The 27725-nt window shown below is 52.2% G+C and overlaps 1 protein-coding gene across 1 annotated transcript in view; it reads left to right on the top strand.

The window, feature by feature from the left end:
• Window positions 1-1693: 1693 nt before the first annotated feature.
• Window positions 1694-27725, top strand: part of WNK3 (WNK lysine deficient protein kinase 3) — a 43359-nt gene continuing 17327 nt past the window's right edge. The window contains exons 1-10 of the mRNA XM_077840600.1: window positions 1694-2194; window positions 12379-12551; window positions 14000-14220; window positions 14917-15074; window positions 18266-18354; window positions 19072-19291; window positions 21117-21399; window positions 22480-22673; window positions 23844-23975; window positions 25208-26938. Of these exons, the coding sequence (XP_077696726.1) occupies window positions 1694-2194; window positions 12379-12551; window positions 14000-14220; window positions 14917-15074; window positions 18266-18354; window positions 19072-19291; window positions 21117-21399; window positions 22480-22673; window positions 23844-23975; window positions 25208-26938 (3702 nt within the window). The remainder of the gene's footprint in view (window positions 2195-12378; window positions 12552-13999; window positions 14221-14916; window positions 15075-18265; window positions 18355-19071; window positions 19292-21116; window positions 21400-22479; window positions 22674-23843; window positions 23976-25207; window positions 26939-27725) is intronic.

Here is a 27725-nt window from a genome sequence, read left to right as displayed (position 1 = left end):
AGAGGCTATATGAACACATAATGAAACGTTGCAATCTGAGTAGTCTTAAGTGTCCCATGAGATCACTTTCCCACAGTCAAACCAGCTCTTGCTGTTAGCCGATTTCCCTGATCATCAGTCCTACGCTTCCTCTTTCTTAATTTCACACTGTGTACATAGAGGAATTGGTGGATCAGGGGCCTCCGTGCCCTGCTTATTGGGACCCCCTTTCCTAAATTGCCAGCATCTGATCTGATCTGACAGCGTGTGCCCTGTCCTGGGAAATTTCAGAAGTGAATTGTAGTTGCAAAAAACGACCCCCATTTGATCACTTGGCTCCAGAATGCAAGTGGTGGCTTTTGGGGCATGTGGCAGCTAAGTAGATTCATAGATTTTAAGACCTGGAGGAATCATTAGATCCTTAGTCTGATCTCCTGTATAATACAGGCCAGGGAACTTAATTCTGTTACCTCTGGGAGCCAGGACTCCTGGGTTCTATCCTTGGCTCTGGGAGGGGAATGGGGTCTAGTGGTTAGAGCAGGGGGCTGGGCACCAGGACTCCTGGGTTTTTGTTTGGCTCTGGGAGGGGAGTGGGGTCTAGTGGTTAGAGCAGGGGAGGCTGGGAGCCAGGACTTCTGGGTTCTATCCCCAGCTCTGGGATCCTTTCAAAAAGGCAGCCCCCAGAACTGAGCCTGGTGTTCCTGATGGGGCGTTGTTGTAACGCAGTTCCAGGAAGTAGCTTGACATGGCAGCGGTATCCGTAGAGATCATAGTGGAGTCCGTTAATTCGTCTCTCCATTTCACATTTCCTTGGTCCGGCGTTCTCATTGATTAAATGCACTTTCATTGAGCAGGGAAATTTATGCATGCGTGGGAGCTCTTTAAAAATTCAAACTTCCAAAACCGCATCTGGACCCTTGCGTATTGCAGTTGCTGTGCTTTCATCTTGGCTGGAAACCCAGGGTTCACTGGGCTTGGTTAGAAATGATTAATTAAGGACTCATAATGTGCTCAGGACAGAAAATAAATACAGCCCCTTGGCCACGAGAACTTACAAGCTAAGAGGCCAGTATGTCTGAGCCAATGCATCTTAGCAAATCCAGAGGGAAGAGACATTTACTGAGTTATGAGGAACTGGGAGTTTCTCTTCTTGGCTGCATGGCTGATGCGCAGGGCATATCACCCTCCGTCTTTGTGCCTCAGTTTCCCCTCCCACCTTTTGTTTGTTCTTCTGGGCCTGGGCCATCTCTTGCTATGGGTTTGTACAGCATCTGGTGCAGAGGGGCCCCTATCTCTGTCAGGGCTTGTCCGGTGCCACAAGGGCCTGTATGGTGCCCCACAGAACAAAACACCTTGGTATCGATTGGGTGGCTCTCTACAGTGTCTAGAACCACGAAGGGGCTGTGGTCTCAGTCGGGGAGGGGGGGAACACTGTGTACAGCACAGTGTTGGCCTTCATCTCGGTCAGGGAGCCGAGTTAGTATTGCCGAGCGACTCCCCAGTTCATTCCTTCGCTGGCAGGGGGGAAGAAGCCCCCAGAGATTTTGCACTTCTGGCAGCTGCTTCATGATTTACCTTCTGAAATGATCCTTTTCTTCTCCCACCCCCACCCCCCGGTCTCCTTTCAGGTTGCTATGGGGATGCTCTGAGAGGAAGTAAGTCCTAGTAACGTCGTGCCGGCTGTGAGGAGGGAGGACACAGGCGAAAGGTACCAATGGCTACAGATTCCGGTGAGCCTGCCAGCACGGAAGATCCGGAAAAACCTGATGGAGTTTCTCTAGACGGCAGGATCCCGACCATCGAAGCTGCTTTGATCATGGAGCCCGCCGGCGCCCTGGCCTCCGGGGGTGCCATGGAACGGAAGCGGTTCTTCCGGAAGAGCGTGGAGATCATGGAGGAGGACAGAACCGCTGAACCGTCTCCCAGGGATGAGCGGGAGCAGCTGGTTGCGGGCGGTCGCCGAGGGGACCAGCTCTCTGCCAGTGTGCTGGGGCAGGAGGCCAGGAATGAGTTGGGTTCTAAGGCGATTTCAGAGGCCTCCAAGGAGAAGACCAAGAAGGAGATCGAAGAGGAGGCGGAGATGAAAGCAGTGGCCACCTCGCCCAGTGGCCGCTTCCTGAAGTTTGATATCGAGTTGGGCCGAGGGGCCTTTAAAACCGTCTTCAAAGGGCTTGACACAGAGACGTGGGTTGAGGTAGCCTGGTGTGAACTGCAGGTTAGTACAGCAGATCTCATTCTGTGGAATAATTGGTGTGTTTTCTCTTAAATCTCCAGCTCCTTGAGTCCTGGGATTATGTAAAAAACTAGGTGAAAGCCTGGGCTGTCAGACCATGGCAGCTGGGACAAGTAATCTGCCATCTGTGCAGTCGCCAATGAAAATTGTTGCATGCAAATTAGCTGCAGAGTAATGGTGGTGCTTGGTTGACTTACCTCTGATATGCTGATATATTCTCGGCATGGGTAACAGGCTGCGGATTTGTAAATCTAGATCTGCCCTAGGAACTATGGTGGGGAAGTTGTCCGGCCTGTGTTACACAGGAGGTCAGATGAGATCCCAGCTATCCCTTCTGGCTCTGGAATCTGTGAATCTCAGGGGTGACTGAACCTGCTTGTAACTGTTTGCTTCGCGCACCCTGACCCAACAGACATTGTAGGCTTCAGAGTGACACACAAATAGAGCGACACTCCTTGAATCTTATTATATGCATAGGCTAGGAATATAATCCTCCTCCTCTAAGACTTGGGAGACCTGGGTTCCATTCCCTGGTTCACCATAAACTTCCTTGCGTGACCTTAAGGTCACATCATTTAGCCTATCCGGGGTTCACTTTCCCCATCTGTATAGCGCTGCCCTGCCTTTCACAGGTGTCATGACAAGTCAAGGTTATGAAATGCTTTGAGCGCCGCAGGTGAAAAGTGCTTTGTAATTTTATTTTGGGGAAGTCCTATAGATGGGGTCAGACTCGATGACTCTGGTCCCTGCTGGCTTTGGCATCTGTAAGAGCCTGTTACTTTTTTTCTTTGATGATGATGATGATTAAAAATCTCTGCTCATGCTTTCTTTTTAAAAAAGGCTCAGAAATCAGAAGGCCAATAACCCCTTCTCTCCCTGACACTTGAAATCTGGTGAGATCCGCGTCATTGTTTTAGGTTGGACAAACCCCAATGAAGGATGGTACAGGTTTACTTGGGCCTGCCTCAGCCCCGGGGGCTGGACTGGTTGACCTCTCAAGGTCCCTTCCAGCCCCCCGTTTCTGTGTTTGCCTGACGTTCAAGCCAGTCTTGTGAATTTTTGCCTCGGGGGTTTGTGGACGCTTGGGGCCGGCACATGCATGAGGCGTGTGCGGATGCAGCCCCCCGTGGCGAGTTTTCTGTTACTTCTGCTGTCGGCTCTTCCGCCAATCACCTGGCCAGGCTCAGCCCTGCCCCTCAGAAAGGGGCGGACGGCTGCCCGTCACCCTGCCCGGGATTGAATCCTTGTGTCTGTCTGTCTTTGTCTGTCTCCACCTGTTTTCTTTTTATTTGAAAGGGAAGCTCTGTGGGGCAGGGGCCACTTTTTTGTTCTGTCTTTGTACTGTGCCTGTTACAATAGGGTTTCTGGTCGGGGGCGCGGGGCTGGTAGGTGCTTCTGTAATACACCTAATAATTAGCAACAGAATACGGACCCTGGACTTCAGAAAAGCAGACTTTGACTCCCTCAGGGAACTGATGGGCAAGATCCCCTGGGAGAATAACATGAGGGGGAAAGGAGCCCAGGAGAGCTGGCTGTATTTTAAAGAATCCTTATTGAGGTTACAGGGACAAACCATCCCAACGTGTAGAAAGAATAGTAAATATGGCAGGCGACCAGCTTGGCTTAACAGTGAAATCCTTGCTGATCTTAAACACAAAAAAGAGGCTTACAAGAAGTGGAAGATTGGAGAAATGACCAGGGATGAGTATATAAATATTGCTCGGGCATGTAGGAATGACATCAGGAAGGCTAAATCACACCTGGAGTTGCAGCTAGCAAGAGATGTTAAGAGTAACAAGAAGGGTTTCTTCAGGTATGTTGGCAATAAGAAGAAAGCCAAGGAAAGTGTGGGCCCCTTACTAAATGAGAGAGGCAACCTAGTGACAGAGGATGTGGAAAAAGCTAATGTACTTAATGCTTTTTTTGCCTCTGTCTTCACGAACAAGGTCAGCTCCCAGACTACTGCACTGGGCAGCACAGCATGGGGAGGAGGTGACCAGCCCTCTGTGAAGGAAGAAGTGGTTCGGGACTATTTAGAAAAACTGGACGTGCACAAGTCCATGGGGCCGGATGCGTTGCATCCGAGAGTGCTAAAGGAATTGGCGGATGTGATTGCAGAGCCATTGGCCATTATCTTTGAAAACTCATGGCGATCGGGGGAAGTCCCGGACGACTGGAAAAAGGCTAATGTAGTGCCCATCTTTAAAAAAGGGAAGAAGGAGGATCCTGGGAACTACAGGCCGGTCAGCCTCACCTCACTCCCTGGAAAAATCATGGAGCAGGTCCTCAAGGAATCAATTCTGAAGCACTTAGATGAGAGGAAAGTGATCAGGAACAGTCAGCATGGATTCACCAAGGGAAAGTCATGCCTGACTAATCTAATTGCCTTCTATGATGAGATAACTGGTTCTGTGGATGAAGGGAAAACAGTGGACGTGTTATTCCTTGACTTTAGCAAAGCTTTTGACACGGTCTCTCACAGTATTCTTGTCAGCAAGTTAAAGAAGTATAGGCTGGATGAATGCATTACAAGGTGGGTAGAAAGTTTGCTAGATTGTTGGGCTCAACAGGTAGTGATCAATGGCTCCATGTCTAGTTGGCAGCCGGTATCTAGCGGAGTGCCCCAAGGGTCGGTCCTGGGGCCGGTTTTGTTCAATATCTTCATAAATGATCTGGAGGATGGTGTGGATTGCACCCTCAGTAAGTTTGCGGATGACACTAAACTGGGAGGAGAGGTAGATACGCTGGAGGGTAGGGATAGGATACAGAGGGACCTAGACAAATTGGAGGATTGGGCCAAAAAAATCTGATGAGCTTCAACAAGGACAAGTGCGGAGTCCTGCACTTAGGATGGAAGAATCCAATGCACCGCTACAGACTAGGGACTGAATGGCTCGGCAACAGTTCTGCAGAGAAGGACCTAGGGGTGACAGTGGACGAGAAGCTGGATATGAGTCAACAGTGTGCCCTTGTTGCCAAGAAGGCCAATGGCATTTTGGAGTGTATAAGTAGAGGCATTGCCAGCAGATCGAGGGACGTGATCGTTCCCCTCTATTCGACATAGGTGAGGCCTCATCTGGAGTACTGTGTCCAGTTTTGGGCCCCACACTACAAGAAGGATGTGGAGAAATTGGAGAGAGTCCAGCGAAGGGCAACAAAAATGATTAGGGGTCTGGAAACACATGACTTATGAGGAGAGGCTGAGGGAACTGGGATTGTTTAGTCTACGGAAGAGAAGAATGAGGGGGGATCTGATAGCTGCTTTTAACTACCTGAAAGATGGATCCAAAGAGGATGGATCTGGACTATTCTCAGTGGTAGTGGATGACAGGACAAGGAGTAATGGTCTCAAGTTGCAGTGGGGGAGGTTTAGATTGGATATTAGGAAAAACTTTTTCACTAGGAGGGTGGTGAAACACTGGAATGCGTTACCTAGGGAGGTGGTGGAATCCCCTTCCTTAGAAGTTTTTAAGGTCAGGCTTGACAAAGCCCTGGCTGGGATGATTTAGTTGGGATTGGTCCTGCTCTGGGCAGGGGGTTGGACTAGATGGCCTCCAGAGGTCCCTTCCAAGTCTGTTATTCTATGATTCAATAATGATGTACAGCACCTAGCACAATGGGCTTCTGGGCCAGAACTGGGGTTCCTAGGTGCTACCGTAATGCACCTAATAAATAATACCATGGGGTTGCACTCTTCACTGAGCTCACTGTATGCACCCTCCATCCCCCCCACAAACTGCTTTGAATGCCACTCTCCCATCCCCCTCTATTGCTGAGACTCCCTGCAAACACCCCCCCCCCAATCGCCCCTATGCCAAGGGCTTTGTGTGTCGCCCCAGGTCCCTCATCTTCCATACCAAGGTCCCTCATTTTCCCATTTCAGTGGCTCTGGGTGCCCCCTGTTCCCATTTGTCTCCAGCCCCACCCCCCCCCGCCGTGAGATCAGTGCCTCATTGTGCTAGGCGCTGTACAGACACACACGCTCAGATCGTTGCCGGAAAGAGCCTGTAATCTAAACAGAGAAGACCGCAAAGGGCGGGAGGACAAGAGGATGCACGGGAGGCAAATAGGAATCGTAAAATGAACCAAACTGTCCTCCTTCCAGAAAAAGAAAAAGTGTGTATGGGGGGCATGTGATTTCATCCAAGGGCTCAGGTCTCTTCACTAAGCAAACCTGGCAGTCTGTGGGGACGGTAGGGGATATGTACTGCGTAAGGAAAACCCCAGGCTCGGTAATCTAGCAGAGTAAAGCAGAAGAACCAGCCACTGGACGTTACAGCCAGACAATTGGAAATAAGGCACCAGTGTTTCCCAGTGAGGGTGATTAACCATTGGAACAAACTCCTGAGAGAAGCGTTTGGATTCTCCATCTCCTAATGCCTTCAAGGCCAGATGGGACACCTTTCTGGAAGAGGCCTGAGTCAAACACAAGTTATTGGGCTCAGTAATGGGGGAGCTAATTGAAATTCACCAGCCTGTGCTACCTAGAAGAATAAATGATCTAGTGGCCTTAAACGGTTGGAATATCAGGATGATTCAGGCTACTTCTTCATGACTGGGCGTGTCTAGGCAGTGCCTCAGTTTAGGACAGGAAGTGGAAGAATCATAGAATCATATGGACCGACCCTTGGGGCACTCCGCTAGATACCGGCTGCCAGCTAGACATGGAGCCATTGATCACTACCCGTTGAGCCCGACAATCTAGCCAACTTTCTACCCACCTTGTAGTGCATCCATCCAGCCCATACTTCTTTAACTTGCTGACAAGAATACTGTGGGAGACCGTGTCAAAAGCTTTGCTAAAGTCGAGGAATAAATCCACAGAACCAGTTATCTCATCGTAGAAGGCAATTAGATTAGTCAGGCATGACTTTCCCTTGGTGAATCCATGCTGACTGTTCCTGATCACTTTCTTCTCATCTAAGTGCTTCAGAATTGATTCCTTGAGGACCTGCTCCATGATTTTTCCAGGGACTGAGGTGAGGCTAACCGGCCTGTAGTTCCCAGGATCCTCCTTCTTCCCTTTTTTAAAGATGGACACTACATTAGCCTTTTTCCAGTCGTCCGGGACTTCCCCCGATCGCCATGAGTTTTCAAAGATAATGGCCAATGGCTCTGCAATCACATCCGCCAATTCCTTTAGCACTCTCGGATGCAACGCATCCGGCCCCATGGACTTGTGCACGTCCAGTTTTTCTAAATAGTCCCGAACCACTTCTTCCTTCACAGAGGGATGGCCACCTCCTCCCCATGCTGTGCTGCCCAGTGCAGTAGTCTGGGAGCTGACCTTGTTCGTGAAGACAGAGGCAAAAAAAGCATTAAGTACATTAGCTTTTTCCACATCCTCTGTCACTAGGTTGCCTCCCTCATTTAGTAAGGGGCCCACACTTTCCTTGGCTTTCTTCTTATTGCCAACATACCTGAAGAAACCCTTCTTGTTACTCTTAACATCCCTCGCTAGCTGCAACTCCAGGTGTGATTTAGCCTTCCTGATGTCATTCCTACATGCCCGAGCAATATTTATATACTCATCCCTGGTCATTTCTCCAATCTTCCACTTCTTGTAAGCCTCTTTTTTGTGTTTAAGATCAGCAAGGATTTCACTGTTAAGCCAAGCTGGTCGCCTGCCATATTTACTATTCTTTCTACACGTTGGGATGGTTTGTCCCTGTAACCTCAATAAGGGTTCTTTAAAATACAGCCAGCTCTCCTGGGCTCCTTTCCCCCTCATGTTATTCGCCCAGGGGATCCTGCCCATCAGTTCCCTGAGGGAGTCAAAGTCTGCTTTTCTGAAGTCCAGAAGATGCTGTATCCAGTGAAACCGCAAGAGAGAATTTTGGGACTGCAGAATGTGGGTTGGGATTTGACCAGGACATATGTGGTCCTTCGGGGTGGGGATTGTAATGACTCTTACCCCAGATTGTAGCCCCTCGGAGGCATTTGGCTGCTGCCTTTAATAACCACAGGAGCTTTGGTCTTAACTTACCATGGTAAGCTCTTTTGTGCACTTCTGTGTCTGGGCAGTGCCCAAAACAACGGGGACTTGATCTCAGCTGGGGTAGGGCCTGTGTCTCACTGTGTCTGGGCAGCGCCCGGCACAACAGGGCCCTGATCTGAGCTGGGCAGGCACTGTCTCTTGCTGTATGTCTGGGCAGCACCCGGTACAATGGGGCCCTGATCTCGGCCGGGGTCATTCAGCACTACCGTATTATGTGTAAATAATCTAGAATAACGGCTCTGTAATCTAGAACACTTCGCATCTTTTCAGCACAGCTCCCAGCTGCAGCCGTATTACTGCTTACAGATTTTTCCCCTGCAGGAGCTGGCTAGGGTCCCCACAGCTGGCCTGTCCAACAGACATAATCCCCCAAAGAATTTGTCATCTCAACCTCCTTATCTGGGGGTAGAGTATCTATAATAATCTATAGTGGGTGTCCCGAATAACACATCGATCGGAAAAGCCGGTGGGGAGGGAAATGTGCTATTTTAGAGCAAATCAGGCCTTTGCCAGTGAAAATCCTCTTTGTTTACCAGGGAACATTGAGCTTCTGAACAGTGCTGATTCACAAGCCAGTGTGTTGCTGGTTGTGGGGTCCCCCCCCAGCAGTGGGAGGCAGAATAGTTACCATAAACATAATAATTAGTTTAATCTTCTGCACAGGGAGTTTGATCTGCCGAGCCTGGTCAGAGTTTTCCACTCCTCATGCATCCGCGTTCATGAATGAATGAACTCAGGGCAGTTTGAATGGATGAATTCAGGGCAGTTTGGTGGCTTGTGAATCTAGAGAGCCAGCCGGGTCGGGGGGTGTCAGCTTGGAGCAGTGCTAGCTGTATAAACGGAAGCCTACTGTGGTCACCTTATTTGTTCCCGCAGCCATTGATCCAGCTGGCCAATCAGTACCCTTCCCCTCTGTGGCAGAATGACGGGGGTGCTAACGGGGCCCCTGAGTCAGAGGGTTTGCGAGCAGAATGTTCTGTAGCAGGACCCCGGGTTTGACTGTCCTGTTGTATGTGTCAACTCCCTCCTGAGTCCCTCTGCAACTCCCTTTATGGCATGAATAATGTTGCTAACCCTCCAGGATTGGCCAGGAGTCTCCAGGAATTAAAGATTAATCTTTAATTAAAGATTGTCATGTGATGAAATCTCCAGGAATACATCTGACCAAAATTGGCAACCCTAGGCCTGAAGCCAACCATCCTGCCGCAGCTGTAGACTCCATGTCTGGCAACCTTCGCTTGTGGCTCAGTGCGTAGAAACAACTTTGCCTGGTAGGCCCATCTGTCTGTGGTGGGTCATCATCCAGTGAGACAACGGCAGAGCCAGGCCCGGAGCTGGTCCAATAAACCTTTAGCTTTCTCCTCCGAGCACCTCCCAGTCGGGCAGCTGAGATAGAGAATCCTTGTCTCTGTTCTCTGGGGTGAGGTGTGGGGGGAACTGAATCATGGAGGAGCAAAAGTGACTTGACCAAGGTTGCATGGGAAGTCTGTGGCGAAGGCAGAAAGTAGACCAGAGGGGGATAGACTCAGTGGATTGTAGCCCCTAGCCAGGCCCAGATTAACAAGTCTGCAGTTGTTGCACTTGCAGAAGGCCCTGGCCAGATGGATCACAATACCAGTTGCTGAGATTTGGCCTGCACAACAGAGGGGCAGTCAGGCCCTGTGAATGCAGCGTGGGCGATGGGAGCGAGCCGGGATTGGGAAAACCAGCCCTACCCTGGGATGGGAGGGAGCAGCATGCTGAGCTGGCAGGAGGAGGAGGTGCTGTGAGTGGCCCAGAAGGTATTGGGGACAGTGGATGGGTGGGGGGGGAGTTGTTGGTGGGTTATGGGGTGAGTGCGGGGTGATAGGGTTGGAAGCTGCAGTGAGCGTGGGCATGTTTGCATGAGGACAAAAGACTCTCCATTGAGGAGGGCTGGCCAGGGGCTCAGAGGCCATGGTGATTAGCCGTCCAGAAAAGCAGGCCAATCCAGCAAGGATTTCCTGTGTTTGAACCTTCAGCATGTCTTCTGTCAGTGCCAGATTCAAACACTTCTCATTCTCCACAAAACTTCAGCTGCTTCTCATTCCTGAGCCAGGTCCCTTTGTTTACCTTTATGTCTGTTTGAGAGAGATATGCATCTAAAACCCAGTGATGCATCCGATGAAGTGAGCTGTAGCTCACGAAAGCTCATGCTCAAATAAATTGGTTAGTCTCTAAGGTGCCACAAGTACTCCTTTTCTTTTTGCGAATACAGACTAACACGGCTGTTACTCTGAAACCAGTGTGCTGGGGCAGCCCTCCCTTCCTCCCGCCCTGCCCTCCAATAGGGGAAATGGACGGGCATTTAACAAGTCCCTATAGCCCTGCATGGATGGGGATAGTGTATGCAGTTGGTAGTCCATGGATTAATTGGTCTTTTTTAGGTATTGCCAGGAGTGATATTTGGCCTTGGGGAATGAAAATCAAACCTCTTAAACTGTAGCAGGGAAGGTAATCTGGTCCTAAATGCCTGCCTCTTTTCATCAGCAAGCCTCCCTCCTTTCAAATCTCCCAGCTATCAGCAGATCTAAGTGCCACTTAAATGACTGTTTATTTTGGCTTATTAAAGGGTAAGAGGTTATGTTGGAAGGGCTGTGCCTTTGTAAAGCCACCCGCAAGAGGAAACTCTGAATGTGAACTACCCCCAGAAACTGGGTTATAGAGAGGAGCGTCAGCATTTAAATAAACTTCCTGGGAAGTCCTAGAAAGTGGTCAGGCCAGTTTTGAACTTGCAGTAACGGCAATGAAACAAAAAAGAGAGGGGCACAGGGAGCGGAAACCTCTGCAGGTGAAGAGGGGGAAAGGCCAGCCTTGCCAGCACTCTGCCAGCTGTAGGTCCTTGGGCAAATCACTTGAATTTCTCCATGCCTCCGTTTCCTGGTTTCTGTCTTGTGGGGGGGCAGGGGTCCGCTGCTAGAACCCTGGGTCTAGTTCTGGTATCCCCGGTTCGAAAAGGATGTTGACCAACTAGAGAGGGGTCAGAGAAGAGCCACAAGAATGACTAAAAGATTAGTAACGGTGTCCAAGAGTGAGACACGCCAGGAATTTGGTCTATATAGCTTAACAAAGAGAAGGTTAAGGGTTGACTTAACAGGGTGGGGAATGAATAATTGGAACAGCTTACCAAGGGTTGTGGTGGATTCGCCATTACTAGACATTTTAAAATCAAGATGAGCAGATCTTTTAGAAAAAATCCCTTAGTTCAACTGGGAATTAATTCAGGGAAGCCTGGTGGCCTGTGTCACACAAAAGGGCAGACTAGATGCTATGAATCTATTTTATGACCCTAAAACTGTTGCCTAAAAAGCATCATCCTAGTTGTGATTTATGGGCATTTTACATGTAGGTAGATATGGTCCCCTGCCTTAAAGAGCCGAGTTTGTCGCCTGAGTTGGCAAAAATGTATTCACTGAAGCCTTGTCTGTACAAAAAAGCTGTAACGTTTTCACTCTCCCAGTCTAGCTATTCCCTTTACTGTACCAGTATAACTGCCTACCCATTAGGGCTTCTGCTGGTACAAGGATACCGCCCCCCTCGTCCACACAGCTACGCTCATGCACTTTCAAGGGAAGAAGAAGCTCACCAGAGGGTTTCCTAGATTCGTAGACGAAAAGGGACAAACAGATGAATAGAGCCCTAGGCCAGAGGGACCACTGTGCTTGTCTAATCTGACCTCCTGGATAACGCAGCCTATAGGTCTGCCCCCAAATAATTCCTTTTTAAAAAAAATCCCATCTTGATTTAAAAATTGCTGATGCTGGAGATTCCACTACCACCCTGGGTAATCTGCTCCAGTGGTGGATTCCACTTGGTTAAATATTTACGTCTTCTTCCCAGTCTGAATTTGTCTAGCTTCAACTTCCAGCCATCAAACTGTGTCAGACCTTTGTCTGCTAGATTGAAGAGCCCATTCGAACCCTTGTGTTCCCCACATAATCAGGTCACCCCATAACCTTGCCGTGGCTAAGTGAAATAGATTGAGCTCCTGGAGTCTATCTCAAGGGAGTTAAATGTCTAAATACCTTTGCGGCTTTGCGCCAAGGTGCAGCCACAGTATAATAGCTAGACAGTCATTCAGCTGTGACTGTCGGGAGTAACAAGTGAATCTGCTTTATTCCCCCTTCCCCAAATGTTCTCCCCGTTCCAGGACAGGAAGCTAACCAAAGCAGAACAGCAGAGGTTTAAGGAAGAAGCAGAGATGCTAAAAGGCCTACAGCATCCGAACATCGTCCGGTTTTATGATTCCTGGGAGTCCACGGTGAAGGGGAAGAAATGCATTGTGTTAGTCACTGAGCTGATGACTTCTGGCACCTTAAAGACGTAAGTCTGTCTATCTCCTCTCCCTGCTCCCAGTCATACTTGGTGCAGGCTTGCTGAGTTTTAACATAGTTGCCCCTTAGTCTTGTGTTCTGTGCAGGGGTAAATAACACTTCCGCAGTCACATTCTCCTTACCAGTCATGATTTTACAGACCTCTGTCATACCCCCCTTCACGTCGTCTCTTTTCTAAACTGAACAGTCCCAGTCTTTGTAATCTCTCCTCATATGGCAGCTGTTCCACCCCCGAATCATTTTTGTTGCCATTCTCTGGACCCTTTCTAATTCTAATCTATCGTTTTTGAGATGGGGTGACCGGTATTCCAGGTGTGAGCCTGCCATGGATTTATATAGTGGCATTATGATAGTCTCTGGTTTATTCTCTGTCCCTTTCCTCATGGTTCCTAACATTCTGTTAGCTATTTTGACGGCTGCTGCACGTTGAGTGGATATTTTTGGAGAGCTATCCACAATGACTCCAAGATCTCTTTCATGAGAGGCAACAGCTGATTTAGACCCCTTCATTTGTATGTATGGTTGGGATGATTTTTTCTGTTGCTTACCGATATTGAATTTCATCTGCCATGAGTCTTATTTCGGTCTGGTCTTTTTAAACCCTGCCGGAGTTCTGGCCTGGTCTATACTACAGAGTTAGATCGATGCAAGGCAGCTTACGTTGACCTAACTCTGCAGTGTCTACCCTAAAATTTCACTCCCACTGACGTAACTTGCCTGCTAATTAATAACGCCACCTCTGTGAGCGGCAGAGTCAAGGTTGATGTAGTTAGGTTGACACGGCGTCAGTGTAAACGCTGTGTTGCGTACATCGACCGTTGCTGGCTTTGAGAAGCCATCCCATGGTGCCCCACGGTGACAGTTCAGTCGAGACAAGTGTGCCTGGTGAGGATGCACACCACCAACATGAAGAGCAAAGTGTCGACATGCACAAGTGATGTAATTACTGCGGCGGCTCTATGCTGACGTCAGTTAGGTCGACTTAATTTTGTGGTGTCTCGTCAGCCTTCCTGAGCCAGAGTCGTTAGAGTTGATGGTCTTAGCATTATCCCTTAATGACTCTTAAGTGTAGATGATGAGCGAGCCTATGCCAGCTTGCAGAGAGACCCCCTAGGGAGTCAAACCCAGGTACCCCACGGTTATTACCGGCTTGCTGGCTAGTCCAGGTATGGGATGGGGGACTTGCTTTGAGAAGGGTTGACACCTTGGGGTTGGCGTAAAGACGAGAGACTTGGTCTTGGCACATAGCTAGGTCTTTCCAGTGTCCCGCACAGTGAGGCCTGTAGCTCCTTTCCCAGACAGACAGCAGGTATTACCACACTCGCCTTGTCTCAGCAGGCTGCTCGGCGCTCTGCGTGCATCCCCACTATGGACAAAGGCTGTGTTGGTAAAGCCTCTCCTCCTCTCTGACCAGTCCATGGTTCTCCCCCTGCCCAGGTACTTAAAGCGATTCAAAGTCATGAAACCAAAGGTCCTGAGGAGCTGGTGCCGACAGATCTTGAAAGGCTTGCAGTTCCTCCACACCCGGACCCCGCCCATCATCCACCGGGACTTGAAATGCGACAACATCTTTATCACGGGACCCACGGGTTCGGTGAAGATCGGCGACCTGGGCCTGGCAACCTTGATGCGCACGTCATTTGCTAAGAGCGTCATTGGTACGACAACGGCGCACTCCCTGCTCAAGCAGCCGGCCCGGGCTGATTTGGCATGGGGGGGGGGGGGGAGTCATTTCCCCACTCTCTGCTTCTGTTTCCCCCTTTATAAAATGGGGATAACCACACTGACCTCCTTTCTAAGTCGCTATCAGTGTGGTGGACATTCTTTGTTCCTAGATGTATGCATCTACTGTTAGCCGTATTAAAACAGCCTGATGGCATTCAACCACCGCAAACCCCACAGTGTATCCCACACGTCACGTACAATCTCAGATGTCCTTTTCCGAATCACTTAGCAATCTTTCTGGCTCTTCTCCTCCACTCACGCTGCAGTATGGCAAAATAAAATCCTCACCTATCACTGGCAAATTGCAGCAACAAGCCTGTGTTCATGCAACCAATTCTGGCTGGGCCGGGCTTTGAACTTGCAGCGTCTGTAGCATGCAGTTAGTTCAAAGCTTAGCTTGTGTATGTCTCCGCATACTGTGCAGAGATACCCTATGAAGCTATCAGCAAGGTGGTACCTTGACTTATTCATTCCACCTCTTTTGTTCCTGCTGATGGGGAGGTGGGAATTCAAGAAAAACGTCCAGGAGGAGTTTGATGTGTGGGATGTGGTGTGGCAGCTTGTCTTGCCTGACTAAAGGCTTGCAGATCAGAGAAGCTTTTGAAAGACATCCCTCTTTCCCTCCACAGGCACCCCCGAGTTCATGGCCCCCGAGATGTATGAAGAGCATTATGATGAGTCGGTGGACGTGTATGCTTTCGGGATGTGCATGCTGGAAATGGCCACTTCCGAGTACCCCTACTCTGAGTGCCAGAACGCTGCCCAGATCTATCGCAAAGTCACCAGTGTAGGTGTAAATTTAACTTCCTCGTTAGCATAAACTTGTACATTGGCAGATTAGGGTGGGTAAGCCTATTACTCAGCACTAACCTTGCTGTGCAAATCGGAGGCTAAACTTAGTCTGTTTGGAGCCGCCAGCTGAGTAGTGCCCTTTCTGCATTGGTCTCGGGGTGCAACACGCTAGTCACTTCCAAAATTGTGTACCGACCATAACGTGCCACATCCCCAGGCTCCGTTTCAATCTGTGGAGGCTGAGCGGCGTCCTTGTCTCAAACTAAGTGCCCCAACGCTAGTCACTGGGAAATCTTGACCCTCTGGGGAGCGTGTGTGGGAAAAAATGGGGAACCTGATCGTAGCTGGGGTGGGCTGGGGGAAAGGGGGGCAGATCTGTGCAGCGTCTGGCACGACAGGGACCCCGGACCTAGTCAGGGGCTGTGCAGCACGCAGAATGATAGGGGCCCTAATCCCTGTCTGTGTATCCCACTCTCTCACACACACACACGCTCCAGGCCTCTCCTTAATATGCATAAAAAGGTGGAAGGATGCTAACGTGACTCTTTTCAGAGTAGCAGCCGTGTTAGTCTGTATTTGCAAAAAGAACAGGAGGACCTGTGGCGCCTTAGAGACTAACAAATTTATTTGAGCATAAGCTTTTGTGAGCTACAGCTCGCTTCATCGGATGCATTCAGTGGACGTGACTCTGTGTTAGAAAGAGTTTTAAGTAGAGGTGTATCAAAGTTGCTTTTCTAGAACTGGGGAATGGAAGCTGCCAATTCTTTCAATACATTCTGAAGCCCTGTTTACTGAACCTGTCCAGAGCAGGAGAAAACAACATCAGCGGACAAACAGACCCAGTTAATTCTCAGCAAAGTCAAGCGTAATTATTGTGACAGAGGGTGGAAGGGCTGGCAAGTGTGGATGAAAGGATGAGTCTAATGGATTAGAATGGATTTGTCCCCAGTTCCACATTATGTAAAGCTCAGAGGTTCTGCTTTAGCATTTTAAAGTAGAGGCTGGAAGTTTCAGAGTGGGATAAGGGAGTTGACAGAAGGGGCTGGCCGGATCCTACCCTCTGTGTGAGGCAGCTCAGACTAGGTGACCATAATGGTCTCTTCTGGCTTTAAAGAGTTGGCAGAGATCTCCCCCTGGCTGATGCTAATTTTTAATGTGTCTTTGAATCATAGAAATGTTGGGCTGGGAGGGATCTTGAGACATCTTCAAGTCCAGCCCCCTACTCTGAGGTGGGACCAAGTAAAGCTAGACCATGCCTGACAGCCATGTCCTTAAAAACAGCGATGCCTTTTCAGATCTGAACTACCCTTATAATGAGAATTTTCCTAATATCTAACCTCAGTCTCCTTTGGTCACCGTCCACTTTATAACAGCCCTTAAAAGATCTGAAGGCTGGTATCAGGTCCCCCCGAGTCTTTTTTTCTCAAGACTAAACACGTCTAATTTTTGTAACCGTTCCTCAAATGTCAGGTTTTCTAAACCTTTGTTCATTTTTGTTGCTCTCCTCTGGACTGTCTCCAGTTTGTCTAGGTCTTTCCTAAGGAGCGGCTCCCAGAACCCCACACAGTACTCCAGTTTAGGGCTTCGCGGGGCCAAGTCTTAATACCCCAGATCCTTTTCAGCAGTACGATGGCCCAGCCGGTTCATCTCTATCTTGTAGTTGGGCATTTGATTTTTCCTTCCTCTGTGGAGTTCTCTGCACTTGTTGTTAGTGAATTTCATCTTGTTGATTTCAGACCAATTCTCCAATTTGTTCAGGTCGTTTTGAATTCTAATCCTGCCCTCCAAAGTGTCAGCAACCCCTCCCAGCCTGGTGTGATCCGCAGGTTTTATAAAAACGCTCTCCAGTCTGTTATCCATGTTGTTAATGACAATATTGTGTAGCCCCAGCCCTGGGACTAACCCCACTAGACATGTCTTCCAGTTTGGGAATAGCAGGGAAGCTCAAGAAGACTGAGAAAGTGCTCATGTCATGCCGATATTCCAAAAGAACCAGTGGGATGACTTGGGTAACATTCGCCTGGCATCAGTCCCTGACACGGGATTCAGTTGATAAAGAATGAAAGGATCGGAATATAATTCATGCCGGTCCCCATGGTTTTATGGACAATGGGGCTTGTCAGACAAAGCTGGTAATATTCTTGATGAGATTTAGTAGGTTGGTTGATTGAGGTAGCAGCATAAATATAATATACATGTGATTTCCCCTATGGAATAGCAGTAATCGAAGCCACACTTTGTAACTGTACCAGTGCGGTCCCTGTTATTAAACCCCTGCTACTGGGCTCACAGGAGGACTAACTGGATGAAATTCGACAGCCTGCGCTGTACAGAAGGTCAGGCTAGATTATCTGATGGCCAGGGTGGGAGATGGGTCTATCGCAGTCCACAGGAGAGGTGATTTTACCTCTGTAAACAGCACTGGTGAGCCTGACACCGAACGATACATCCAGTTTCCGTGTCCCCATTTTTAAAAAGGATGTTGAGAAATTGGAGAGGGTGCAGAAAACCATTGGAGGGCTGGAAGAAATGCCTCACAGTCAGAGAAGGAAAGAGGGCTTAGCTCCTCAAGAGGAAGAGCGGCAGGTGACTCGATTACCGTGTGTGAGCACCTTCCCGCGGAGAGAAGCCCGGATATGAAAGGTTTCTTTGAGCTAGAGGAGAACAAGACCCAAGGGGCTGTGAACTGAAGCCAGACATGTTCCAATTGCAAATGTTGCACATTTTACCAGTGAGGGCGGCTGACCACTGGAACAAACGGCCAAAAGAGTCGTTTACAAGAAGGTTCCATTACAATGGTGCGACTGCTGCTGGGATCCTGTGTCCAAGTCTGGTGCCCACAGTTCAAGGACGATGTGGATAAATCGGGGAGGGCTCAGCGAAGAGCCACTAGAATGACGGAAGGGTTGGAAGTGGGATTCAAGGAGCTCAGTCTCTTCGGCTTAACCGAGAGAAGGGGCTGTGGAGACTCAGTCACACAAATACCAACTTAGGGAACAAAAGTTATGAATGGGCTCTTCAGTCTGGCAGAGAAAGGTCTAACATGATCCATGGGATCTATGAAACTTCGGTGTGCGGAGGCAGACCCTTTGGCAGTAGGTCATAGACACCCTGCTCCCAGCTAGCTGGCTCAAAGGAAGGGACTGGTGCCGCTCGGCACACCATAACAATTCCCTTCTCTTCCAGGGCATTAAACCCGCCAGTTTCAACAAGGTGACTGACCCGGAGGTGAAAGAGATCATTGAGGGGTGCATCCGGCAGAACAAATCTGAAAGGTGCGTCTCCCTGCGAGGCACCAGCTCAGAGATGCCCGTCGCAGGGCCGATGGGCTGGCCTTGGCTGCGGCCTCCGAGTCTGATTCGGGAAGTCCCCGGGACTCGAGAGCGCACTACTGTGCTTTCCTGAGTCAGCAGCCGAGCAGCTGCCGTACTGCGTGTGGGGGGGCCATTGGGCTGTTTGAAGTTAAGTTAAAAAGGAAAAGCTGCGGGGTCTCCTGACCACAATGGCAGTGCTGTGTAGAGATGAATTAGGACGTCTGGATTCTATTACCTGCACCTGGTGTGGGGGGTGCAGTGGTTAGAGCAGGCAGGGGAACTGGGGGGCTAGGACCCAGGATTCCTGGGTTCTCTCCACGGCTCTGGGAGGGCAGTGGGGTCTAGTGGGTTAGAGCAGGGGGGCTGGGAGCCAGGACACCTGGGTCCTATTCCTGGTTCTCCTGGTGATCTGCTCTGTGACCCTGAGATAGATCACTCGAGCGCTCTGGCTCCAGTTCAAAGCATCTGAGGCCACAGTCAGACTATCGCTCCCCCCACCCCCGTTCCGGTCGGCTGAGTGGTTCCTTGCTTTACCTGGGTACTGGGGCGGGGACAGACTGGGTGGCCCCAAAGAGGCTAGAAATTGTGTGGTTGCAGTGGTCACTGACCAGGATGTCAATGCCCTGTTGGCGATGGACCCCTAATCCACCCCCACCCCACCCCACCTCTCACCATCAGGTTGTCCATCAAAGACCTTTTGAACCATGCCTTCTTCGCGGAGGACACGGGGCTGCGGGTGGAGCTGGCGGAGGACGATGACGGGCTGAGCTCTTCTTTGGCCTTGAGGCTGTGGGTGGAAGACCCCAAGAAACTGAAGGGGAAGCACAAGGACAACGAAGCCATCGAGTTCAGTTTCAACCTGGAGTCGGATGTCCCCGAAGAAGTGGCGTGCGAGATGGTGAGCGCTTCGCACGGACACCTCCTACTTGCAGCTCCCTGTGCCACTGTCTCTCCTCCCTCCCTTTGTCTATGTGGGAGCTCGTCGGGGCAGGGGCTGTGTCTCGCTGTTGGAAGGGTCAGTGCAGTGCCCAGCACAATTTGGGTCCTGGTCTCGGGCTGGGGAGGAGGGTCAGTGCAGCACCCGGTGTGACAGGAGCCCCAATGTCAGTTTCCCCTCGCACCCTTTGTCTTGTCTGTTTACACTGGAAGCTCTTCGGGGCAGGGGCTGTCTCTCACTGTTTGCACAGTGGGGCTGGAGGGGATCCAGGCGCTTTCTGAGTGCACGTTAATAACTAAGAAGGTCCGGAAGCGTTACCGTTGTTCGGCTCTGCTTGTATTTTCCATGCCGAAGTCATATCTTGCCCGCCCTTCCTGGGCGACTCCGGGAAGGATGGAGATCAAGCCGGGTTCGTGCCATCAGGGATGTGTCTGAAACCCGACTGGTTGAGAAGTGGGAACTGTTTTTTTTGTTTTGTTTTTTTTTAAATTCAAACTATTTGAAACTTTATTAACATTTCTCTCATGCTGACACTGGTGATCCTGCTGTCTCTGGCCATGTCTGCTGTGGCAAAGCACCCTGGGGATTGGCTTGGAACATTTGAGAGAAACGCTCTCACGAAGCCACAAGCTGTCGACACACTCACCCAGTGGCTGTCCGTGTGGAGTCCTGGTGGACCATGGGGGTCTGGCAGAGCCTCACTGGGGAGCAGCTTTGTCTCTAAGCCAGCTCAGGCTGGGGACATCTCCTAGGTCTTTGTCTCTCCAAGAGATGCAGAGTGTCAAAGGGCGGGGTATCTATATAACCGGAACTGGGGATTTGCTTTCATCACCCTCCTAGTGATTCCCAGTTCAGGAGGATCAGGAACACAAAGGTCCATAGACCACTTGTTGATATAATATCCTACAAATATCCCCTACCGCCCTGCACTGTGGGATCAGTTCGGACATTTCCTCTCCTCCAAGGTCTTGCATCTGTCACAGGTGTAACGTGATATGAATTTAAAGCCACTCAAGGCATGCCTACCCTGCAGTGAGCATCAAAGCTAGCTCAGGTGTGCGGCAATCACACTTTGCGACTGCAGCCAAGACATACACTTTTAGTTAAACTGAAACAGGAGAATCCACACAGAAGGCTGTGCCGGCAACAGGCTGGGCTTTTTTTTTTTTAAAGGTCAGTTGTGAAGAGGAAATAAGAGCGCTTTCCCCTAACCGATTGGATGAATGTGCGTCGACAAGGCCTCGTTAAAGATGGCGTTGCTGGCCCCAAATGTTCTGAAATTATAAATTAGGTGTCATCCCAAAATCGTGAGATGTGGCTTGAAAAATCTCTTTTGAAATGTGGGGTCTTGTTATTTGTTTTCTAGCTTTTGAGCCTTTAGAACGTCCCGTTTGCAAGATTTTCTCCTCAGTCCCGAGGGCTAGAAAGTTTTTTTTTTTTGGTAAAAAGAAAGGTGACATTCTCCCCAAATCACATGACTCCGGCAGCTGGGTCTTTATGAAGAAACATTGACGTGAAATCCTGGTTCCGTCAGGGGTCCGATATCATGAGAGTCAGCAATGCCTCTTGCCTGAGAACGGGGAGAGTGGTTGATCCACATCTCTGAGCCCTCCAAGGAGTTCTCCCGTAAAAGGGTGGAGAGCTAAAAGCTGCATGCTTTTGGTTAACAACCCGAGAGAGGCTTTCGTGGGGTATCCGGAGAGCGGGCACGATTCCTCGTCTTTCCAGGGTATCTGGAGAACAGGCGCGATTCCTCGTCTTTCCTATCTTGATCCCCCTTCTGCAGGTGAAATCCGGATTCTTCCATGAAAGCGACTCCAAAGCTGTGGCCAAGTCCATCCGGGACCGTGTGGCCCTGATCAAGAAGACCCGAGAGCGGCGGCAAGCCGGCTGCCTGGAAGAACAGAGGGAAGCCCAGTGCAAGGCAGCTGGTGGGGCCCTGCTGCCCCAGGGTGTCTCGCTGACCGGCCCTTCCCCGCCGGCGGGTGCCGAGTGGGAGGAGACGGAGGTGGACCAGCACGTCCGGCAGCAGCTGCTGCAGCAGACTCAGCACCAGTCTTCCTTGGCAGGTACATGGAGTGACAGGGGTGGCTAGTCAATTTCACCAGCCCCCTGACCCCTTTAGTCTCCTCGGGAGAGACTGAAACGTCACCCGCTCGCCTGCTATAGAAGGGAATTGATTCGCTGAGATGTGCCCCGATGATCCCATGTTGCAGAGGGACCACCACGTCCCTGCCTCCCCCATCCCACGTCTGGCCACCCCGAGCCTGGGAGCCAGACCTGCCAACCAGCAGCTGCAAAGAGCCCCATTCCCCTCAGTCCGGTGTCCCTCTCCAGCTGAGGCCCATCCCTGATGCTTCGGGGGAAGGTGAAAAAAACACCCTGAGAACACAGCTGCCTCCGGCTTTGAGCCATCGCAGGTCTTGCTGGAGTTGCGTTCACACTACCAGGGCGTGTTGGTGGAGCTCATCTTTAGGGGTAGCCCCAGCCTGAGGTAAAGGAGGGAGGGGCCTTGGGTGATCTGTAGTCCCGGGGTGGGCTAACTCCCAGCCCAGACTCTGCCCTCACAACAGCGATAACAAAGCAGAAAGGGTTTCTCCCCACCTCCTGAGGGTGGCGCGCTCTGTGCCCCCCATGCTATGACTTGGTCCCCACGCCGCCACAGTCCCGCCCCCTCCTCGGGGTGGCAGGGAGATGTTTTGGAGGGGTGGGGATTGGGGCAGTTGGTGCCTCTTGGAGTTCCTGGAGACTGGTGATAATTGCCCTGGTTTTTCTGAGCAGCCATCGTTTACTGTCACTTTGACCTCGCTGAGCAGCCTTAGATGTGAGACTATGGGCAGTGTTGCCTAGTGGGTAGCGCGCTGCCCCGGGGGCCAAGAACAGCCGGCTTCTAGTCCCTGCCCAGTGATCCTGCCGGTCTCGGTGGCATGTTTTCCCTGCTCCGTAAAGTGCTTGGAGACGCGCGCTAGACAAGAACTTGGTGATGGTGGTGAGGAAGACATAGGTCTGGAGTGGGACCTAGTGAGTCTTTGGTTCCTGTGTCCTCCCTCACCCCGTTGCGTGTTAACTCAGCGTTTGCACCTGCTAGGAAAGGACATGCCTGTCAATGCTCTGAGTGACTGACAGGGCTTTCCTGCCTCCCCATACAGCCGAGAGCCTGTCGGAGAAGAGTGCTGGGTCAGTGATTCTATCGGATGCCTCCAGACAGCACAGCCTGGCCTACACGGAGCAGGTGATGGGCTGCCCTCCACAGGCCTCTATCCCCCCACCGGTGGAAGCCGGCCTTCAGGGACACCTCTACCCATCGCAGCCGGTGATGGGACACTATCAGCAGATTGCTGGGGTAAGGTGCCTCCTCGGATCACCAGCCGTCGTCCTAGGGTCCATGACTGTACGGTTCGCCAAGGGCGTCCTTGGCCACGCGCAGCGTGTAAGGCCACAGAACGGTGTCTCCAGCGCCTGGGTTGTCCCACGCCCCAAAACCCTGACCTGGGGGAAATCCCCTCCCTACCCCAAATCTGCTGACCCCGAGCATCTGAGCAAGGCCCACAGGCTAGGCTGTTAAAGGTACATCTCCCCAGCCCACTGCAGTGAATCCCAGAGCCAGGACTGACAGACTCGGGTTGGTGCTGCGGCATTCCAAATTGCAGTGTAGACAGTCCCACGTGGGCTCTGTGACCCACTCGCTTTGCTGGGTTTCGGAGCATCTCAGCGCTCAGCACTGGCTCACTGGGACTCAGGCTCTGACCCACCCTTCTAGCAGGGTCCTAGGATCCGGCTCCTGAGTCGTGAGGGGCCATGAGAAGGGATTGTAGGGGACAGGTTTGGGGGTGCCATGAAGATGGGGTGTTTGGGATTAGGGTTGGGGGGTTCTGGGGAGTGGGTCAGAGTTGGAGGCGTTACAGGGGGTAGGGTTGGAGGTTACCCATTATCTTTGGTGCGAGGGACCCCCGGCGCGTTACTGAACCGCCTCCCATCAAGTTCAAAACCACGCTGTGGCCTGGGGGGGCAGGGCGTCTGGGACTCCTAGGGCATGTCTGCACCAAACCCAGGCTCTGAGATAGGGCTGAGCTCAAGCCCCGCTTCCGCCACACACAAATCAGTCTTTCTTGGGTCAGCGAATGCTCAGGGCCCGGGCCATAGGACCCTGCTAGTGGGGTGGGTCAGGCCCTGAGCCCGGCCGTGACCCGCATCCAAGCCCTGTCCTTCGGCCGTGTGAACGCAGCTCAAGTCAGAAGGGCTGCATAGCGCATTAGCTCAGTTGCGAAACCCGGGCTTCCAAGGCAGTGTGGACGCGTGAGCAGGGGCTTGGCTGCACCAAGTCCACAAGCCGTGTCCTGCAGATCCCGGCTTTGCGTACAGTGTAGATGTCCCCTAAAAGGGGAGCCAAGCATCTACAGAGACCCAGGTAGGAGGGTGCAGCAGATCCGAGTCGGGGAAAGCACAGGTGGGGTCCGGTGGTGCTTTGTCATTAACAAGCTTCTTTATTTGTCACGGTCGTTAATTAATTAAGCAGGTGCAGCAGCAGAACCTGGGCCACCTGCAGATCTTACCCCCAGCTCTACCCACCCCCAGCTTGGCTCCACCGGCAGCTCCCCAGCCCCAGGTGTCCCCTGGCGCGGTCCCGCAGTTCACGCCGATAATGGTACGTCTGGTGTGTCCTGTGTGGTGCGGCTGACACACGAGGGGTGGCTGGTGCAGAGAAATCCTTAGCAGGTGGGGAAAGCACTGAACAGGGATGTGTGAACCCCAGGGTCAAGTCCTTCCTGGTTCAGGGACTTGAATCTAGGATCCCACATTCTAGGTGATTCCCTCGCCTCTGGGGTGGGGCTCTGTCTGGCCCCGAGGGACCTTCCCCACCAAAAGAGGATCCTTTCCCTTGGAAAGTTTGAGTTTCCCTGAATCTGGCAAAATTTGTGGGGAAATTCCTGACCGGCCCCGATTGTGGTTAAAAGTCAGAAGAGGGACGGGCCGTCCCCAGTCGTCCCTGCTTCGACTTAGTACTTGCCTCCTCTACCACTTGGCGTTTTCGTGGGCAGGGACCTCCTGTACAAGCACCAACCTGCTTTCACCCTTCTTAGCCAAAATCGGAGCCTCTGGGGCACTGGACCAAAAGCAACTTATTTTGGGGGAATATAATTGTCCCAAGGGCTGGACGCACATTGGAGGATCAGCGCAAGGGGATCCAAAGAGAGAGCCCCGTTACTATGAGGGATCTGAGGCATTTGAGCAGGGCTCTGCTGAACCCAATTTCCGGGCAGCCATTCCTTTCCCCAGGTTTCTGGCTGGGGGCCTGAGCCGTTTGCTTTTGTAAACTGAAGATGTTGAGCCAGACAGTATCCCGCCCCTGCATCCCTTGATGTTGCCTGTCTTTCCCGGAGCGCCTTGCTCTCCTCATGATAGATAAGAACTAGCTAAGTTCCTGGAGGATAGGTCCATTAATGGCTACTAGCCAGGCTGGGCAGGGATGGTGTCCCTAGCCTCTGTTTGCCAGGAGCTGGGAATGGGTGACAGGGGATGGATCACTTGATATTACCTGTTCTGTTCATTCTCTCTGGGGCACCTGGCACTGGTCACTGTCGGAAGACAGGACACTGGGCTAGATGGACCGTCGGTCTGACCCAGTGTGGCCGCTCTTACGTTCTTATGATGCTGTGCAGCAGGCTGCGTCCATGTCTCACCCCCAGAATGCATTGCTGCTGGAGATGCTCGGGGAATGCCCTCCTACTGCTCTATGGGGTATCCGCTCAGATTGTTTTTCCCAGAATGCATTAGTGCAGATGTGGACAGAGCCTAGGTTGTTTTGGGGTGCGGGGGCTGTGCTGTGATTAGTTTGTGTTTCCGCACCTGTAAGCCCCATGTTTTCTTTGCCACCAGCACCTCGAGTCACAACTGCCCTACGGGGCCGAGGGGCAGGCGCTGGAGCCATCGGTCATGGCGGTGTCCCAGGCCATCCTGACAGCTGCCTCTCCCCAGGCCATGCCGGCAGCCAGCGCGCAGCTGGACTCCACCACCAGGACCGGGAGTCAGATGGCCACCACCACTGCAGCCGAGGTCGACCCGGCTTCTGGCTTCCTGACCCTCGGTCACAGCCTGGCACCGCAGAACCAGCCCTCGGCCCAGTTTGTTGGCAACATGCAGGGGATGGCCCAGCTCCTGCCTGCTTCCTTGGCTGGGCAGCCTGGGGCGCCCATGCAGCAGCCGCAGCAGGTGGCATCGATGCAGCCGCTCCAGCAGGTTCCTGCCATGCAGCAGCCCCAGCAGGTGGTGCCCATGCAGCAACCGCAGCAAATTCCTCAGCAAACTGTACCCATGCAGCAGATTCCAGCCATGCAGCAACTGCAGCAAGTTGCATCGATGCAGCAGGTTCCTGCCATGCAGCAGTCCCAGCAGGTGATGTCCATGCAGCAGCCACAGCAAATTCCTCAACAGACTGCACCGATGCAGCAGATTCCTGCCATGCAGCAGCCGCAGCAGGTTGCATCAATGCAGCAACCCCAGCCGGTTGCGCCCATGCAGCAGCCCCAACAGGTTCCCGCCATGCAGCAGCCGCAGCAAATTCCTCAACAGACTGCGCCCATGCAGCAGGTTCCTACCATGCAGCAGTCACAGCAGGTTGCATCGATACAGCAACCCCAGCCGGTTGCACCCATGCAGCAGCCCCAACAGGTTCCCGTCATGCAGCCGCCCCAGCAGTATGCTGTGATGCAGCCAGACTCCTTACTGCAGCCTTCCCTGGCCCAGCCAGCGCAGCCCATGCAGTTGCAGCTGCCGGGTTACCCGCCCCCTCAGCAGCCGCAGTTTGTGCTGCACACAGGCACCCTAGAGCAGCCGCAGGGGCTGCTGGTGCAGGAGACAGACCAGCAGGTGGAACGCGTGTGTCCTGTCCCGGCCCCAGAGCAGCTGGCTTACCCGCTGCAGGCCCCGCACCGGCTGCAGCCAGCATATCCCCTGCAGGGTCCTTACACTGACCAGCCCCCCTGCCCAGCCCAGCCGGCAGAGCCGGTGGTGTATGCGTACCCGGAGCTGCCGGGGTACCCGGTTCAGCCCCTCTACCCGGGGCAGCCTCCGTACCGGGTGGAGCAGGTGACGTTTCTGAGCCAGCTGGCAGATCCGCAGCAGCCAGCCTTTGTGCCGTCTCCTGGGGCGCTGAGCCAGGAGGCCAGCACAGAGCAGATGCCCACGGCGCTCTCCCAGCAGGACAGCAGCGGCTTGGGGTACCCCCTGGCGCAAGGGCCGGGCGAAGGGCAACAGACAGCACCGCCGGCGGTCCCGTTCCTCCCGCCGCAGCCCTCCACTTTTGCGCCTCCCGCGATGCAGCCGCTACCTCAGCAGGCTCCTCTCCAGCCACAGCCGCTCCTGGCCACGGTCCCCACCTTGCTCCAGACCCTGTCGCCCAGGCCAGAGCAGCTGCAGCCGCCCTCCTCAGAACAAGCCTATGGAGTGCAGCAGGCAGCGGTGCACGTCCCCGAGCAGCCAGCCTACGTCCTGTTAGCAGCAGAGTCGGGGGTGTACCAGAGTCCGGCAGCCAGCCCTCTGCTCACCGCCTCCCCACAGCCCACCCTGAGCCCCCAGCTGCACCCACAGCATGGGCCGGGGCCCGAGCAGGTATGTGACCTGGCTTCAGACTGAAACAGCACCGGCCGGGCTGGGAACTGTGGGGGAGAGCCACAGAGAGCCCTTCCCTCGTGCTGGGTGATGGTAAGAAGTAACTTGGTCACAGTCTAGAAGTATCCATGCGAGGAACAAATATTTAATAATAGGCTCTTCAGGGTAGCAAAGAAAGCTCTAACATGAGGCAATGGCTGGCCTTTGAAACTAGGCTAACTCAAATGAACAATAAGGCATACGATTTTAACGGTGAGCATAATTAACCGTTGGAGCAGTTTACCAAGGGTCGTGGTGGATTCTCCATCACTGGCCATTTTAAAGTTGAGACGGGAGGTTTGTAGAAGAACTCTGCTGTAGGTCAGAAGGAAGGTTTGTGGGGCAGGTCTCTGGCCTGGGTTATACAGGAGGTCAGACTGCATGAGCTCAGTGGTCTCTTCTGGCCTTGGGGTCTATGAACTCCCAGGCCAGCGTGAAGCAGCCAGGCTGAGAGCTTGCGAGCAGTCCCTGCAGAGTCCGACAGCTCGTTGACATGGGGAAATGCCGTGGTAATTCCACCAGTGGAGTGACACCAGGGCAACGCTCTTATTTTGGAATCATGGAAGCCTTTTTTAAAGTTGAGATTTTGCCAGCCAGTTTCCTGCCCTGGACAAGCCCGAAGGTCTCTGATTGACCCTGAAAGCCTCCTCCCTGGTGGGTGATCCTTTCTGAGTTTCCGTCCAGTCTCCAGGTTTAGCCACTGTCCCGGAGAATGGTTCCTCATGGGGTCATCCTCTGAAAGTGGTGT

This window comes from Eretmochelys imbricata, chromosome 23 (assembly GCF_965152235.1).
Source record: "Eretmochelys imbricata isolate rEreImb1 chromosome 23, rEreImb1.hap1, whole genome shotgun sequence".
In the NCBI taxonomy this organism is placed as follows: domain Eukaryota; kingdom Metazoa; phylum Chordata; order Testudines; family Cheloniidae; genus Eretmochelys; species Eretmochelys imbricata.
The sequence above is the reverse complement of the archived record's forward strand: the minus strand, read 5'-3'. Positions and strand labels throughout refer to the sequence as shown.